Source organism: Microtus ochrogaster, chromosome 21, assembly GCF_000317375.1.
Source record: "Microtus ochrogaster isolate Prairie Vole_2 chromosome 21, MicOch1.0, whole genome shotgun sequence".
Taxonomy (NCBI): Eukaryota; Metazoa; Chordata; class Mammalia; order Rodentia; family Cricetidae; genus Microtus; species Microtus ochrogaster.
In genome coordinates, this window is record NC_022022.1 from 606920 (window position 1) to 624983 (window position 18064).

The window sequence follows — 18064 nt, forward strand, 5'->3', positions numbered from 1 at the left end:
TCAACATCTGGGCCACGGGCCACATTCACCCACTGACCCTGCTCATGCTCAACACCTGGGACACATTCACCCACCGACCCTGCTCATGCTCAACACCTGGGACACGTTCATTCACCAACATTCACACTTTATATCTGGGATGTTTGCTGTGAACACAATCATCATGAAGACCATACATGGTGTCATCTTATTCCATAACAAGCCAAATGAGGTGGGTACCATTAATAACCGCATTTCCCAGCCAAGCCCATAGCTAGCAATATGGGTTAAATGGAGCCGCCTGACTACAGAGCCCACACTCAACATGTGACTTCTAACTCCCGCAACTGACATGGTGACTCTATATGAGGCTCAGGCCTTGCTATCAGAAGGACAGGAGTGAGGTGGGGCAGCCTCACGGTTATAGCTGGACAGGCAGGTGTTCTACGTCTGCGACCCTCTCCTTACCTCTAAAGAGAACCAGCACCTACCTGGCAGGGCTGTGGTCCGTGCCGAGCGTGTGCACCGCCACTGGCTGCCATGATGCTCCTGGGAAGCAGCCCTGCCCATCCTAATTTCTGGCCATTCTCCTAGCTGCTTGGGACCCCCAGGACTTACCCCCTGCTGCTGCTTCTGGAGCACAGCCAGCTCCTGCTGGTACACAGCAGAGGCAAAGGGGTACACTTGGGGCAGCTGGGCTTCAGGGCACATGAGCTCCTTCACGGTGTCAGAGGCCACTTCCCTCTGGATGGCTCTGTTGATTCTCCACACGGCCTGGAGCACTGCCGGGGAGGACAGCAAGAAATCACACAGACTGAGAGTCCCTGTTATCTCAGCTGTCCTTACCAACCAGGCTCTGCTGGGAAATGGCTTTGTAACACTTCTAGAAAGTCATTCTACTAGATTCAAAACGCATTCCTATATGTTCCAGAGGAAAGGCGGATGGGGTGTTTGTTTAAAAGAGAGGCTCTGGTCAAACGGTGGTGGCACGCTCCTTTAATCTCAGCACTTGGGAGGCAGAGGCAGGCAGAGCTCTGTGAGTTTGAGGCCAGCTGGGTCTACTTAGTTGCCAGATAGCCAGGGCTACAGGGAAATCCTGTCTTAAAAAACAGACGGGGGGTGGGTAGGGGGGCTCTCTGAAAGGCAAAGGCAACGTGTTGGGCCCAGGAGTTGCATGGCTTAGAATGCAGCAGAACGTGGCTGTCACAGCAGCAGTGAGCACAAGATTGACAGCTGGCAGTGGCGCATAACTAAGATGAAGTAAGTCAACGGGCTCTGGGGACCAAACCTTAGTGACAGTGCAGAGAAATATAGAGCCAGCTCCGTTTACACTACAGCGGTGCAGGAAGCTAAAGGGGCCATGGCACACCAGTGTGGTTAGTTCACATGCTCTGGGGCCAGTAAGATGCCAAGAAGCACATAGCCTCTGGGGAGGGATAAGGACACCAGGAGACTGACAGTGCCCAGCTGCAGGGGCCATGCTAGAAGTGGTCCCACCCCAGGGTGACGGCAGTGCTGAGGAGGAGAAAGCAAACGACTTCCCAGAGAACCCTTGGAGACAGCTCTGCAGACGTTTCTACTTGGTGGAGAAAATGTCACTCAGAGGCCCAGAGGCCAGGGCCTGGGAAGGAAGCAAGGAGGAGCTCAGCTGCACCGGGTGAAGCGGGAGCTGAAAAGGCCTCAGCTGCCAGGTCAAGTCCAGGGGATGGAACCAAGTGTGGGATAAAGAATGAAAGAGCCGGGCTGGAGAGATGGCTCAGCAGCTAAGAACATTTGCTGCTCTTGCGAGGGGTGGTTTAGTTCCTAGCGCCCACACAGGGGTGCATACTCATCTAGAACCCAGTTCCAGGCCTCTACTTCTGACCTCCATGGGCAATGCATGCACATGGCACAAACATACATACATAGCAAATACATAGACTTAAATATGTAAAAACAAAATTAAATAAATTTTTTGTTGTTTATTTTTCAAGACAGGATTTCTCTGTGTATCCCTGGCTGTTCTGGAACTTACTCTGTAGACCAGGCTGGCCTTCAACTCACAGAGGTCCACGTGCTTCTGCCTCCTGAGTGCTGGGATTAGAAGCATGCGCCACTACCATGCATATAAATAAAAAAAGAATGGTGTGGGGGGGGGAGGAGACACTGGAGAGATGTCTCAGTGGTTAAGAGCACTGGCTGCTCTTTCAGAGGACCCAGGTTCAATTCCCAGCACCCATATGGCAGCTCACAACTGTCTCTAACTCCAGTTCTTGAGGATCTGACACACTCACCCATGCACATACAATAAAATTAAAAAAAAAAATGTAAGAGGCAGTTGGGTGTGGGGCCTCACACCTGTAACAGCAGTACTCGGGGTGAGCACAGGTGTGTGTGTGAGAGGCAACAGTGTCACATTGTGCTCCAGGCCAGCTTGAGCCACACAGTAAGATCCTATCTTAGAAAACAACAACAAACCAAGAACGGAGAGCTGAAGCTTTTCTGCTGCGAGATCAGCACAAGATCCCAGGAATGAAGTAGGGCCACAGGGCAGGCAGCAGCCAGGAGCAGTCTGGGGGAGGACGCAGTTACTCAGAGGTAGTGGCTAAAGACCTCAAACCTGACATGGAGGCAAAACCACAGACCCGGTAGCTGACCCAGCAACTAACGGTCTTCACTCATACCTTGTATTAGTATTGTGTGTGTGTATATATATATTTTTTTGTTTGTTTGTTTAAATTTTTTTAGGTTTCCTTTATCATCTATGTAAATTATTGTGCCTGCAGGTTGTGTGTGTACCACGTGTCTCAAGCCTGCAGAGGTCAGAAAAGACCTCGGATCTAGTTTGGATCCCCTGGAACTGGAGTGACAGATAATTGTGGGACACCATGCGGGTACTAAGAACTGAACCAGATCCTCTGCAAGAGCAACAAGTGCTCTTAACCACTGAGCCTTCTCTCCAGTCCTACATACAATGTTTTTTTAAAGGACACTGAATTAGAAACTGTTTTCCTTACCTGAGAAATCACATTTCAGAAGCCAAAGAAATATAAACAGGCAGAAACAATATTATAGGCGAACTCCCCAGAAGGAGTCTAGTCCAAGCTGGCAGCAGATATCATTATCTTTCATTTGATGTGTCCCTCCGGGGGGTGCAGAAGGCAGAGGATATGGAGGGTAAAGACAGTAGTTTGCCTCATCCAATCCATATATCAGAAAAGGGGCAAGATACACTACCAAGAGCCAGCAGCGCCCAAGCCCCCTGGAGACAACTTACTGGCTTGCTCTCGATCACCCTTCTCATTAGCTGCAGCCACCCCGGCCTGGATCTCCTCCTTTTCTAGAAGCCTCACCAGGCCCAGCTCCTGCAAGAGGGCAGAGGTGCAGTGGAAGAGTCCCCAGGCCATGGATGTGCACGAGGGGCTGCCAGGACTTCAGGTAAAAGGGCCTGGCCTACCCATCTCTAGTACTCTGTCTTTATTACCATTGTTTTCAATCCAGCATACATCTAACAACAGACTAGGTGCAAGTATAAATAACATCAAACAGAAAGTCAACACATAAAGGGCTGGAGAGATGGCTCCATGGTTAAAGTGTTTCCTATGTAAGCAAGAGGACTGGAGTTTGGATCTCCAGAACCCACACAAGTCTTGCCTATAATTCCAGCCTTAGATGCAGAGATGGTCAAGTTGGTTAGTGAGACTGGCCATATTGGTGAGCTCTGGGCTCAATTAAGAGAGTCTGACTCAGTGAATAAGGTGGAGGAGGAGTGGTTTCAGATGATTCTCGGCATCAGCTTTGGGCCTCTTATGCACATCCTCACACACTTGGCCCTCCCCGAAGTGAACACACATACAGACATACACTCATACCAGAGACACATACACATGAAAAATGTGGGAGGGGTCAAAGCATTGCAAAGAAAGTTAATAAGTCAAGACCCCAAGTCAGCAATGAGAAGCAGGCCTGGTCCTTCCTCTCAGTCTGAGGGACTCTAAGCAGACCAGACAGCCTGGTCCACTGTGCTTTGCAGGGTGAGTCAACCATTTAAAGAAGGAGTCCATGATGACATACACACGAGGCCATTTCCCTCCCTCTAGGCAGAGCCTGACCTGTGACTTCTGCTCTCTGTCTGAACTCAGCTGTTCCAGGTACCAGTCAGCCAAATCTCTTCTCACCCCTTGCAGGGCCAGGACAGGGTCTTGAAGGGCCTCGAGCAAGGCCCCGGGGCTCTGTCTCTCTAGAGCATCGTCAACAACTTCCAGAGCCCCTTGGACTGAAAAACAGCACAGGTCCAGGTATGTGAAGCCCTCTTCTTACCACCCCAGCCAGACCTGCCTCCTTTCTGCCTCTCCTTGACCTGACACAGTGAGCTCATGAGGTCCAGCCTACATCTTCCTCTTGGTCTTCATAGCTCCCCACCCCCATCACACTGTTCCAGACCACGAGAATACCCTGATCCTAGCAGGCAAATGTCCCCTTGTTGTGAGCCTTCAGGTTGCCCCTCTGTCCACCATCTTCCCTATCCCATCAATCCTCACACTTTCTTCTTTTCTTTCTTCCTGTTTCCTTTTATTCTGAGAAGGCCTCACAGTACGGCCCTGAGAGCCCTTGAGTGTTTCATCTTCCTGCCTTAGCTTCCTGACTGCTGGAATCACAGGTGTGTGGTGCTCCCAGCTACACTTCCCTCCTGAAGGACCCTAATCCAAATATCCACCCTCAGCATGGGGAGCTGAAAGACCTGTCCATTTGCCTGTCTTTGTAATTTTCCATTCCCACAGGAGCTCCCTGATATGAACCTCTTTGGTGTGGCCAGAGGAGAGGGTGTATACGCCCTGGCCTGTGATCTTTCCCTAGGGCAGGATCTGGCTCACATAAGGCCATGGAGCTTATTAAATCAGCCATCTCCAAGTGTTTTTGTTCTTTTGGTTTTTTTTTTTTTTTTTTTTTTGGAGCCTTTCCTAAACTAGCTCTTGTAGACCAGGCTGGCCTCGAACTCACAGAGATCTGCCTGCCTCTCATCTCAAAGTTTTCCAGGTTCTCCTAGTCATCTCTTACCATTGGCAAGGTTGATGTGGCCCTGGATCTCTGCCTGGGTGAGGCAGGACTCATAGATGTCCTGTTCCTGACCATCATCCTGCAAAAGCAAGATGTAGAAAGAGACGTGGAGACAGTTCGATCATCCCCCATCCTGTCACACGCACTTCTGTAGTAGACCAATGGCCAGGCCCAAGGACCTTAGGGTTTTGAAGAGAACATGGGTCTCACCCTGGCAATAAGAGCTAAGCCAACCAGCCTGTGGGCTCCCCCGTCTAATCTCAGCTCAGGCTTCATGCCAGAGCCACTTCAGCCATCTAGACTCTTCCCCAGGCTTCTTGTTCAATAGACATCACTTCATTTCCTCTTCTACTTCTCTAAACTCACAGGAAGATCTTCGGAACTCAAGACAGGACAGCCTGCAGTCCTCGTTCCACTGGAGACTCCCAGGTCTCTCAACTCGGCAGCTCCTATATCCCACATGTATATCCTTACATGGTTCCTGGCATTGGCAGCCTTCTCCACCTTGGCTAGGGCCAGCAGCTCTTGGTAGACAGCTGCCAAAGGTTCCCGAATATTCTCCAGAAGAGCATTTGGATTCTTCAAGGCAGCCAGAGTGTCCTCCACCATCCCTCGCTCCACTGCGTCATTGATGGCAAGAACAGCTGCATGGACTTGGAGGGAAAGAGAACAAGGTCAAGAAGCCAGAAAGGGCCCAGGGCAGCTAAGGCCCAGCCAGAGCCCAGCCAGAGCCCAGCCAGGGCACAGCCAGAGCACAGCCAGGGTCCATCCAAGGGCTGTGAGGCTTGTTGTCATCCCACCCCACACCCGTTCCCCACCCCGCCCCCGCCCCATGATCCCAGGTCCTACTTTAGGGCACAGCTCTACCTGCAGCCTCATCGGCTGAAAACTCATTAGCCAGGATGCCCCCAATCTTGCTGAAGGCTGGTAACTGGAGGCCATATTTGGCCAGTTCAGAGGCAATGTTGCTGAGTTCCTCGGCTGCAATAGTATCAGAGGTGTTCTTCATTAGGCTCAGAACCCCATGTCCTTGCTTAGTCTATGGCTAAGAGGAAGGAGCTGGCTCACCTGTGAATTCCACTTTCCCATACAGGTCATGGATCTGAGGGGCCAATCCCAGCCGGAAGAGGAAGAGACTGGGAAGAATGGAAGACATTAGAACATGCTGGGATGTACTGATTGCTGCGCCTTGTCCACGACAGGTGTGTGAAATTACAGCGGTGAAGAGCACTTAGCATTTGCCCTCAAGTCACTCAAGCACCCAGGAATGAGCAGCCAAGACAAGAGAAGAAACAAGACGCCATAGGAGTCTAACTGTGATGGCTCCACAGAGAACACACTGCATGGGACCCGAGATGGCCGCCGAGGCCAGGAATGGAGGCTTGCACGTGATACTCTTGATGGTCCTGGTTCTGATTCATTCATATCCCAGTCACAAACTAAGGACTTGATCCTGCTGTGCCTTCATTTACAAGGCTCACACACAAACACATAACCGTAAACACCCACGCAGACCTGAAATCTCACTCACCCCACTTGGCTGATTTGGCTGCCCTCCCTCCTTTCTATGTTTATTGCTATTGACTGATTCATCTATTAATTGATCTACCCAGAGCACTGGTTCCCAATCCGTGTGTTGTGATCCCTTCTCATGGGGGGGGGTCACCTAAGAGGAACAAAACCCACAGATACACAGTAGCAAAATTACAGTTATAAAGTAGCAACAAAATAATTTTATGGTCAGGGATCACCATGACATGAGGAACTGTATTAAAGGGCCACAGCATCAGGAAGACTGAGAAGGACTGCCCTGGAGGAACCTGGCTGACTAGTTGGGGTGTCCCACCTGAGGGCATGAATGCAGTAGATCACCCGAGGCATATTCTTTTTGTCATAGACGTCTGTGGTCTCTGGGAGGAAGATCTAGAGGAGAAACCAGACAGTTGCTGCACATCGGGAAGGACAGCACAGAGGAGGGCAGTGCAGTAAGGCTTCCAAGCTGGCGTGAGAGGGGGGGCTCAGGCTGAGCAACGCATCTCTCTCCAATCAGAGCTGTGAGCACCAACAGCCCTGGCTTCTAAGTCATTTCTATAACCATTCCCATCCAGTCCAGTGTAAAAAAGGCTTACTAAGCCAAGGCATAGCCAGTCCCACAGTCACAGAGTGTCCAGGGTTAGCTGACCACTAGATGAGCCCTCAGGAACTACAGAATGCAGGCTGTAGTCTCCAGGAAAAACAGGCCCCAGACACTCAGCCTCCATGAGCCTGGTCCTTGACCCGAGATTTCCAGCACATACATGAAGTGCTCAGGAGTTGACCATGCTCCCAGGGAGGGCCCAACGAGGTATGCATTGCCAAGGCCCATAGAGGCCTTTGAACTGTAGAAGCCCCTTTAAGAACTGAAACCTGAGCTCAGCACACCCTACACCACATTCAGCTTAACAAGGGCCCAAAGCCAGAGAGGTCCCAGTCACTCCAACACAACATATCCCTCCATTGCTTGTCTCCCACCAAAATGTCTGTCTCTTTTGCTTTTTTTTTAAATTTAGATTTATTTCCTTTATGTGCACAGGTGTTTTGCCCACATGTATTTATGTGCGCCGCATGCCTGCCTGGCGCCTGCAGAGATCAGGAGGGGAATAGTGGAACTGGGGTGCACATTGAACCTGGATCCTCTGCAAGTACAGTAAGAGCACTTAACCTTTAAATGAGGTCTCACTGTGTAACCCAAGCTACCATCAAATCTGAACAACCCAGGCCCTGGCTGGAAACTCCTAATCTCCCTGCCTTACCCTCCCTATTCTGGAAGATGCACCAGGAAGCTCAGCTTTTCCCCTTTTGTTTTTGTGTGTTTGTTTGAGACAGTGTTTCCCTCCTGTATAACAGCTTTTTTTCTGTAGAACTGGGAGGAGTCTAGGGTGTCACATGCTGACCAAGGCTCTACCACTGAGCTATGTCCCAGTCCTAAACTGTCTTTTTCTTTTCCTATTAAGTTCTTTTTTAAACGTATGGGTGTTTTGCCTGCATGTATGTTTGTGTATCACATGTGTGCCTGGTTCCCACAGAGAGCAGAAGACAGCGTGGGATCTCTGACTGGAATTACAGATGTTGTAAACCACTGTGTGAGGACTGGGAATCAAAGCCGAGTTCTGGAAGAGCATCCAGTGCTCTCAACCATGGAGCCATCTCTTTAGCTCCTTTTTCTTTCTTTTAATTATTTTTCATTTATGTATGTGTGTGTGCTTGTGTGTATGGGCACCCTGGAACTGGAGTTACGGTCCGCTGTGAGCCGCCTGAGGTGGGGCTGGGAATTCAGTCTGAACCCTCTGCAAGAGCAGTTGAGCCGCCTGAGGTAGGGCTGGGAATTCAGTCTGAACCCTCTGCAAGGGCAGTTGAGCCGCCTGAGGTAGGGCTGGGAATTCAGTCTGAACCCTCTGCAAGGGCAGTTGTGCTCTTAACACTTCTTTCCCCCTCTTTCTTCCTTCCTTTCTCTCCTTTTTTTGGAGACTTGGTCTCTATATTTGCCCTGGCTGAACTAGAGCTCACTAGGTAGACCAGACTGGCTTTGAGTTCACAAAGATCTCCCTGTTTCTGCCTCCCAAGTGCCAGGATTAAAGGCCTGTGCCACTAGGACAAGCCTTTCTCCTTTTGTTGAAAAGGGTTCACTATATAATGCAGGCTGGCCTCAATCTCACCACCTCAGCTTCTTCCTAGGTGCTGGGATTACAGATCTGCACCACCACAAACACCAAAATGTCTTTGCTGCTCTTTCCACTCACATGTGTGCGTGCATGCGTGTGTGTGTGCGTGTGTGTGTGTGCATGTGTGTGCGTGCGTGTAGGTGGGTGTCAAAACCCATCATGTGGCATGTGGGGATTGAACTCAGGCTACTGGGTTTAGCAGCAAGCCTCCTCTACCCGCTGAGCTCTCTCACCTCATCTTTTGTCAAGACAGGGTCTCTCTGTGTAGCCCTGGCTGTCCTGGAACTCACTCTGCTGCAGGAGCGCCTTCCGCTCCTTTAGCCAATAGCTGTTGAAATACCAGCCCACTGCGGCGTGGTCTATTTATCTTTAAAAAAGAGCAGTAAGCCTTGGCCTGCTCTCTTGGTTCTGGCGTTGGTCCTGCTCGGATGACTAGGCTCCTTTCCTGACGGTTGGTGTTTCGTGAGTTTTATCCCCCTAAATAAATAACCCTTTAAATCATAACTGGTGTGGGACTGATTTGCGCATAAACTCTGTAGACCAGGCTGGACTCAAACTCAGAGATCTGCCTGCCTCTGCTTCCTGAGTGCTGGGATTAAAGGCATGTGCCACCACTGCCCAGTTCACCTAATTTTTATAGTTACCTTCACCAGGGAAGGAACACAGAGAAGGGCCGACACACTGCAGAATCCTGCCTAGCCTCAATTTGTATGTTTTACAAAGAGAATTTATATAGGCCCTGCAATTCTCTTACCAACATTACAGGTGGGAATTACCACACCTACTTTATAGGTGAGAGACAAATTGGGGTTCACAGCGGGAAAGGACATGGAGCATAAATACCGTAGGGTCTTGGGCCTAAGGCTCTAGTCTGAGGTCTCCCACCTGGGACATGGCAGGTTCTTGCTTCACTCTGAAATTCTGGTGGGAAAATGTCTGGCTAACATGAGCTCATCCACACTACACAGACATTCACTCCATGACAGAAGTGACGCTCCTCCGGCCAGGAGCCACAGGGAGGGAAGGCACAGAGCCCAAGAACTGTTCTCTTAGAGCAGACAGATAAGCATCTTGGCACCCCGTTTTACCGAAGGCAGACCAATGTGGGCTACTGCAGAAAGCCAAAAGTTGATGTTGTCTGTATGGCGGAAATGCAAGCCAGTTGCCTGAAAGGGAGAAAAGAGAGAATGGTTCTACAGTTCTCAGAGTTCCCTATGGGTGGAGCCCAGATGCCATCTTAAAGATTCATGGGTGAAGGGTAGACAGAGCTAAAGGACCCCACCCTGTGTCTCCCCTGCCCCATGGAACAGAGAGGGCAGTGCCGTAAGGCTTCCAAGCTGGCACAGGACACACACATCTTAAGGCCCATGCAGCAGTACCCTCCCTGTCAGCAGAGCACCCGCCTGGCAGAGACACTAGGGAATTTCTACAACTGTACTGCTTTCTAGCCACGAAAGTGATCACGTATGGAATTTTAAGTTACGTGGTCACCATGCCCTCGCGGCTGTGAGAAGGGGCATCTTAGGAGGGAGATGGCAGGGGATTCGTTGCGCTGTGCCCACCTGGTACCGCAGCTGTTCCACGTCATAGATCTTCTTCAGGGGGACCACAGAGGGGGCAAAGCAGTGGCCCAGCTTGGCCAGCAGCACTCCATTGCGGAGGCTTTCTTCCAGCTCCACCGGGGAAGGAAGCTCCTCTTTCAAGCACACCTCCATCCAGCTGGGAGCAGAGAGCCTGCTTAGGACCCGCCCATCCCTCAAGTGACTTGACACACTATTCCTCCCTACCTAAAATCCCCCTCTCTTCCTATGGCCTCACAGTTCTCAACTTTCCCCAAGCTGCTAGATGCCTAACCAAGTCAACCCTTTCCTTATTCACCCTGGAAAGACTCCCCGAGTCTCCATACCTGCCTGCCTTCAGGGAGGTTCAACCAGACTGTAATGTAAGGTAAACCCTCACTCTGTCTGGCTACATACCTGACTCAAACCAAATGGAATCTGCCACTTCTCTCATTATGCATGATTCTGAAAACTTAAACACAGAAAGCTCGTGTCTGATGGAATGATCTGCACAGTTCACGATTCGGTTCTGATGATAAAAGGGGTATTGGGGGCTCTGTGGGTTGATGGAAGAGGAACAACGCAAGGGACAGAAAAACTGCACCTCTTAGGACTGGACGCCACTTTCCAACCCATCTCCCTCACTTCGGCTCTGAAACCCAATCGCATTCTGCAAAACGAGGCCAACATCAGTGGTACCGCTGGCTTCAGCGGACAGCTGCCAGATTCGGCGAGCTGGTGATTCTGAGCAAGCATAGAGACTCCTTGGGGAGATTCTCCAGATACTGAGGTCTACAGATATGTTCCCAAAGAGAGTCAAGTATACCTTGCTCCACACTCTCCCTGCTGGACACCTGATTTCTTTCTTTTCTTTCTTTCTTTCTTTCTTTCTTTCTTTCTTTCTTTCTTTCTTTCTTTCTTTCTTTCTTTCTTTCTTTCTTTCTTTCTTTCTTTCTTTCTTTCTTTCTTTCTTTCTTTCTTTCTTAAGACAGCATTTTTCTGTGTAGCCCTAGCTGTCCTGGAACTCCCTCAGTAGACCAGACTGACCTTGAACTCAGAGACCCCTGTGCTCCTGCTGCTGAAGTGTTGGGATTAAAGGTGTGACCACCACACCCAGATGACACCTGCTTTCTCATCTGCTCTACCTCACCTTCTTTTTGGAAAACAGTAAAATAGACTATTTTAGAAAGAAAAGAATAGGAAGAAAAGAGGGACGGCTCAGTGGTTAAGAGCACTGGCTGCTCTTCCAGAGGACCTGGGTCTGATTCTAACAACCATATGGTGGCTCACAACCATCTATAACTCTAGTTCCAGGGGATCTGATACCCTCTTCTGGTCTCCAAGGGCACCAGGCATGCATATGGTACACAGACCTACTACATTCAGATAAAACACCCATACACATTCATCTAAATTAAATTTTTAAAAAATTTAATGGGTGGTGGTGGTGCACGCCTTCGATCCTAGTACTTGGGAGGCAAGGGCAGGAGGATCTCTGTGAGTTCAAGGCCAGCCTAATCTACAAAGCAAATTTCAGGACAGCCAGGACTCTTACTCAGGGAAATCTTGTCTCAAAAGAACAAGACAAATAATAATAAATAAATAAATAAATAAATAAAAATAAATTTTAAAAATTTTGAAAGGAAAGAAAAGGGGCCTGGGGAAATGACTCAGCAGAGCTGAGTGTTTGCTGAACAGGCATAGAGGCCTGAGCTCAAATCCTCTGCACCTACATAAAACCCTCGGCATGGATGCCAGGACTTGTAAGCCCAGTACTGTATTATACGGGGAAGCAGGAAGATGGCTGGGGTATGCTGGCCACTAGCCTAGCTCCAGCTTGTCTTAAGGAATGACACACCAGGACACTTGACCCCCTCTTCTGCTGTCCATACAAACGGAGACAACACCACCAAACACAGAAACACACTCACTATGTATTTGCCAGGCCTCTCTTGGGTAAACTGAATCATAAAGTAACCCAACAACCCTCAGATGATGGAGGAAGTCCTGTCTGTGCTCTGTGTGGTCTGTAAGAGTGTGTAGGGACAAATAGTGCACACCTCACATTGAAGCTGCAGCATCCTGTTCTTCTCCGCCCTGCTGCCTGGAGACAGGGTCTCTCACCGAACCTGGAGCTGCCAGGCCAGTGAGCTCCTGGGATCCACCCACCTCCAGTCCTTCATTTCTGAGGCCAAGACATGCATAGCTATGCCTGGTTTTTTCCATGAGTGCCGGGTCCTCAAGCTTGCATAGCAAGTACCTACTGAGCTGTCTCCCCAGCTTGGGAAATCCTTTAAGAAAGAATTTCAGCAACTAATTAATGAAGAAGACATGATAGCATTGGAAAAAAGTCATTTTTTCCATAAAGTCCTGGGTTCTCTCTAGCACTGGGGGACAAAACAAACAAACAAACAAACAAACAAACAAACAAACAAGCAAAGAACCAGCAGTCACCCAGCATACCCAATAGTGGGTTCCAGTGAGGACCAGCAAGTCATACGGTGAAAGCTAATGGGAAATCGTGGGCTTGAGATCAGCATCACGTGGACTCCCACGTCAGACGTGGCACTGCTAGAGGCCCTGGTACTGAGTGATGCACATGCCACCACCAAGTCTGCCATCGAACCCGAAACCAGTCAGGTCTTTGAGAGCCAACATCCATTTATAGGAAATATGGGCTTTGGAGCTGAACGACGTAAGAAGCAAATGAAGCCAGAAGGTCAGAAAAAGAGATCCAGTTTCTTGAAAAGGTCAGGGACATAAGAAATAAACAAGGAGAGGTGCTCCTGCTGGTGCAGGCCGAAGAGGCAGTGTCACGTGCAAACATTTTAGACTCTTCTTTTTGGGAGGGGGTGGTGGTTTTGAGACAGGGTTTCTCTGTGTAGCCCAGGTTATCATGGAACTCACTTGGCAGACCAGGCTGGCCTCGAATTCAAAGATCCACCTGCCTCTGCTTCCCAAGTGCTGAGATTAAAGATGTGTGCCGCCACTGCCTGGCTAGAATCTTTTTAATTTAATAGATTTACTTCTTTTTAATTTAAAATGTTCACTGTACGTACTCATTGTACATGGTACTCTGTTATATAAAGACAGATTTTTTAATTAATTAATTAATTAATTTTGTTTTTTTCGAGACAGGGTTTCTCTGTAGCTTTGGAGCCTGTCCTGGAACTAGCTCTTGTAGACCAGGCTGGCCTCGAACTCACAGAGATCCACCTGCCTCTGTCTCGCGAGTGCTGGGATTAAAGGCGTGCGCCACCACCGCCCAGCTTAAATTTTTTTCCTTTTAGACAATGCGTAAAACTGGAAAATGGCCTGGTTTCTGATTTCCCAAGGACTCACAGGTAATTTGGTTGGGCATTGACAGCGTGGTAGGCAAAGACTGCAGAGTTATATATTGTTGAAGGATATGGGGGAAGAACGTAATGGCTGGGGTTGGCCTTAAGACAGAAAATGCTATTTTTCATTTCTGTCTTGTATTGAGACAGGGTTTCATGAAGTCCAGACTGGCCTCAGACTTGCTATACAGTAGAGGCTGACTTTGAACTCTGTGTGTGTGCATATGCATGCAGAGGCCAGAGGTTGACACAAGGCGCCGTCCTTGATTACTTCCCATCCTGTGTTTTGGAGGCAGGGTCTCTCACTTTCCCCACGGAACCTAGAGCTCACTAATTGGCGAGGGTGGCCGGTCAGCTAACTGCACGGATCTGCCTGCCTGTGTCTCCCCAGCACTGGTTACAGGCACATGCTGCCATGTATGACTTTTTAACGTGTCTGAATTCAGGTCTTCATGCTCGCACTAAGTGAGCCTTCTCCCTTATTGCTGCCTTGACCTTCTTGTCCTCTTCCATCCTAAGCACTGAGATTAGAGGTATGCATGCTTGGCATGACAAAACTATTTTAACTTGCCCCTTCCCACACCACAGCCCCTTGTCTGTCTGCATTTGCTCTGGAGATAATGCCTGGACTATGAGAGGTAGGAAAGGTGGACCAATAGGAGCCCATCTTCCTGGACCCTGCTTACCGCTTGGCTTCCTCCAGTCGGCACAGGTACTGATAAGCAACATTCTGCCGCCTCTGCTCATCCATCTCCTCAGCTGTGAGGCGTTCATCTGAAGCGTGAGGAGACATGGTCAGGGAATGCAGCCTTAGAGAAGGATCTCAGCACCCACATTGGGCAGCTCACACTACCTGTAACCAGCCAGCTTCAGAGGAACCGATGCCCTCCTCTGCGGTCTGAGGATGCCCATATGCACAAGATACACACACACATACATGCACATAAATGAAAATAAAATAAATCTTAAGAAACAAGAACAAAAAAGACAGGAAACTCAATTATGAAGCTGCTTTTGAACATGCTCCCTAGGCAGCCCCTTCTGGGTGCAGAAGCACTCTCCATACCCAGGGAACATCCTTCTCTACCAGACATTTCCTTCCTTCCTCTACAGTCATCTTCCCGTCTTTCTCTTCTTTCCCGAGTCTGCCTCAAGAAGGCCCTTCAGTGCCACCAGCGATTATCCAGAGCACATCCGGGAGGTTAGCTTCGTCTTCCCCTTCATTACGGGCTGACTTCTCCATTGCTGCCGCAGCTGCACCCTGGACGCCTGGCTGAAGCTGACTAAGCAGTCATTCATCCACTCAATACTTTCTGCTGGGCCCTGGGCTAATGAATCTCTAATCTTAAAAAGATACAAGCCCAGTGTGGTGCACACCTTTAATCCCAGCTCTGGGGAGACAGAAGTAGAAGGATCTCTGAGTTCAAGGCCAGCCTAGTCTACAGAGTCAGTTACAGGATGGTTAGGGCTACACAGTGAGACCCTGTCTTAAAAAAGAAAAGAACAGGAATATAAAGATGGGTGCTGGAGAGATGCTCTGCAGTGAAGACCACTGACAGCTCTTGCAAAGGATCTGGGCTCAATTCTCAACACCTATGTAGTAGCTCACAACTGTCTGTAACCCCAGTTCCAGGGCTCTGATGCCCTCTTCTGGCCTTCACTGCCCTAGGCATCCAGCAATGTAAAAGACAGTGAATAAGATCTCAGGTTAGCAGAGAAAGCCAACTATTCTATCTGAGCGTCGTAGAATAAATAGCAAGCAGGTTAAAGCAGGACAGATGGCCCAACAGAGGGATCCACCCTATATGCTTAAGATTAAATGGAAGGACAAAGAGAATTTTAAAAAATCACAAGGCTCGGGGGCTGGAGAGATGGCTCAGTGATTAAGAGCATTGCCTGCTCTTCCAAAGGTCCTGAGTTCAATTCCCAGCAACCACATGGTGGCTCACAACCATCTGTAAAGAGGTCTGGTGCCCTCTTCTGGCCTTCAGGCATACACACAGAATATTGTATACATAATAAATAAATTTTAAAAAAAATCACAAGGCTCTCAGCGGGTGGGCGCACCCTAGTCCCACAATTTTTGTGTCAACTACTGCACCACCATAAAAAAAAAGAAAAAAAAAAGAAAAAATCACAAGGTAACATTACTATCTTTTTTTTGGGGGGGGGAACAGGGTTTCTCTGTGTAACAGTCCTAGCTGTCCTGGAACTAGCTCTTGTAGACCAGGCTGGCCTCGAACTCCCAGAGATCCACCTGCCCCTGCCTCCCGAGTGCTGGGATTAAAGGCCTGCGCCAACACCACCCAGCACTATTCTTTTTTTTTTCTATACCCCCTTTGAGGAGGAAAGTGATCATCAAGTTAAACAAAATGTAGATAACACTCTGACCTCCAAACTCAAGAACAGGGAATGTCTTAAATGGGATAGCATTCCTATTCTGCCTTAGCCACGGTCTCTATTGCTCTGTTCTTCATGGGGAACACAATACAAAAAAATTACACAGGGTGAGGAAAAATTGCCTGCACACACAGCAAATGAGCTCAGAGAACATCCAAGAGACAGCTTGGTCGATTTGTCTTCTCTTCACCCGATTGCCTCATCTTGGATATCCTGCTCTATGATTTCAGGAAGGGCTGGGCTTATTTGAATTGGCAGTTATAAACAGACACACACTTCCAAATACAGCTTTGAAAGTACTGGCCAACGGCAGAAAACTCATGAGTTCCTCTGAGGGAGTTTACAAGGAACAAGAGTTGGCTGTTCAAGAATGGAAAATAAACCAGTAAGTGAGTGACTTCACCTCAGAGCTATGAGGTAAGGTAAGATGGAATGGGTGGGGCCTGGAGCATGCGCACGCGCTTGTACACGCACACGCGCACGCACACACACACACACACACACACACACACACACACTGTCTCAAAAAATAAAAAACCGCACAAAGAAACAACCACCACAAAATGGTTTATCTAGAAGCTGCATTCCCTAATGAGATGGGTGGACACCGATTTTGGAGAAGGGTAAAGAAAGCAGGTTTTGTTTTTCATTCCACTGATCCTTTCAACCCTTCCGAGGAACCCGGGTTTCCCTGAGAAAGCAGTGTTTCAGGCAACCCAGGTCAGAATGACCATGAACTCTTGACCTCCTGCCGGAATTCCAACTGCCGGAATTGCCGGAGTGCGCCACCAAGCCGGTCCTCCAGGTTCTGCATTTTAAAACAAGGGGCCAGGTGATTAGGAACCAAGTAGTTTGAGAGGTGTTGTCTCAATGCGGATCCCAACCTCTGACAACTTTTGACAAAAACGGGAATTGCAGAATGTTAAGGGGCCATGGAAATCGTCTACGTTCCCCGACCCTGGGGCCCCAGAACCTGGGAAAAAGGGAGCAGTCCCTTCAAAGGTTACTCTGCGCACACCAGTCCACTCCCCAGCAGCCCATAGCCCCTCCCGCGAAGGCCAAGCCCCACCAGCAGCACCCCCACTCCACCCTCCTGAGATCCTTGCCGCACTCACAGGCTGTCCGAGCCCGGCCTGCAGCGCACGGCTCCATGTTCCTTCTCCTGCCAGTTTTGAATCTCCCGCCTCTAGAACACCAGCCCTCACCGCGGTCACACCGAGAGAGGACGCTTCCGGTCATACCGCACGGAATCCTGGGTTTCGTAGTTTCTCGGTGAGACGACAAGGGCTAGCTTTGGGGCAGTTCCTTGATTTGCAATTTCTGCCTGGCTCCTTCTATGCTCAACTGGCTTTTTCAAATAGTCCCTGCTGCTGCCCTTTCTTTCATTAACGCGTCCCACTTCCTATAGAATTCCTGGGACTCCCTATATGCTATGTGGTGTTATACACAGGGGTATACATGCTCTCTAGAGAGTGCTGTTGTAACAAGTGATAGACACAAAATCAAAAAGCTTGGAGGTGAGTACAGCTCTGAGGGAGAGGACCATTGAGAGCCTTCCTAATGAAGGCTTTAGCTGATCTCGAGGCAAGACAGAAAACAGATCTAAACAGAAGGGCATGGATTGGGAATGGTGTTGTGGAATATTGGTTGAAAATGTGTTACATTGTTCATGCTAAGGAACATTTGTTTAATGACACAAAGATGTGTTGCATCCTTTTATATTGCATTTGTTTAATCCTGTGAAGCTGTGTTACTTTGCCTAAAACACCTGATTGGTGTAATAAAGAGCTGAAAGGCCAATAGCTAGTCAGGAGAAAGATAGACGGGGCTGGCAGGCAGAGAGAATAAATAGGAGAAATCTAGGAAGAGATCTGGGAGCAAGAGAAGTAAGTAGGAGAGACCACAGCAAATCACAGAGTAAGAAGTAAAGAATAGTATATAGAGCCCGGCGGCGGTGGCGCACGCCTTTAATCCCAGCACTCGGGAGGCAGAGGCAGGTGGATCTCTGGGAGTTCGAGGCCAGCCTGGTCTACAAGAGCTAGTTCCAGGA

At 49.2% G+C, this 18064-nt stretch overlaps 1 protein-coding gene across 1 annotated transcript in view; it reads right to left on the reverse strand.

The window, feature by feature from the left end:
• Iqgap3 (IQ motif containing GTPase activating protein 3) overlaps nucleotides 1-17166 on the reverse strand; it is a 46709-nt gene extending 29543 nt beyond the window's left edge. Inside the window, exons 1-12 of the mRNA XM_005356891.3 lie at nucleotides 17130-17166; nucleotides 14301-14388; nucleotides 10280-10436; nucleotides 9806-9883; nucleotides 6863-6939; nucleotides 6085-6152; nucleotides 5884-5997; nucleotides 5491-5669; nucleotides 5017-5095; nucleotides 4071-4234; nucleotides 3236-3323; nucleotides 598-761 (exon numbers count right to left, since the gene is read on the reverse strand). Of these exons, the coding sequence (XP_005356948.1) occupies nucleotides 598-761; nucleotides 3236-3323; nucleotides 4071-4234; nucleotides 5017-5095; nucleotides 5491-5669; nucleotides 5884-5997; nucleotides 6085-6152; nucleotides 6863-6939; nucleotides 9806-9883; nucleotides 10280-10436; nucleotides 14301-14388; nucleotides 17130-17166 (1293 nt within the window). The remainder of the gene's footprint in view (nucleotides 1-597; nucleotides 762-3235; nucleotides 3324-4070; nucleotides 4235-5016; nucleotides 5096-5490; nucleotides 5670-5883; nucleotides 5998-6084; nucleotides 6153-6862; nucleotides 6940-9805; nucleotides 9884-10279; nucleotides 10437-14300; nucleotides 14389-17129) is intronic.
• Nucleotides 17167-18064: the final 898 nt, after the last annotated feature.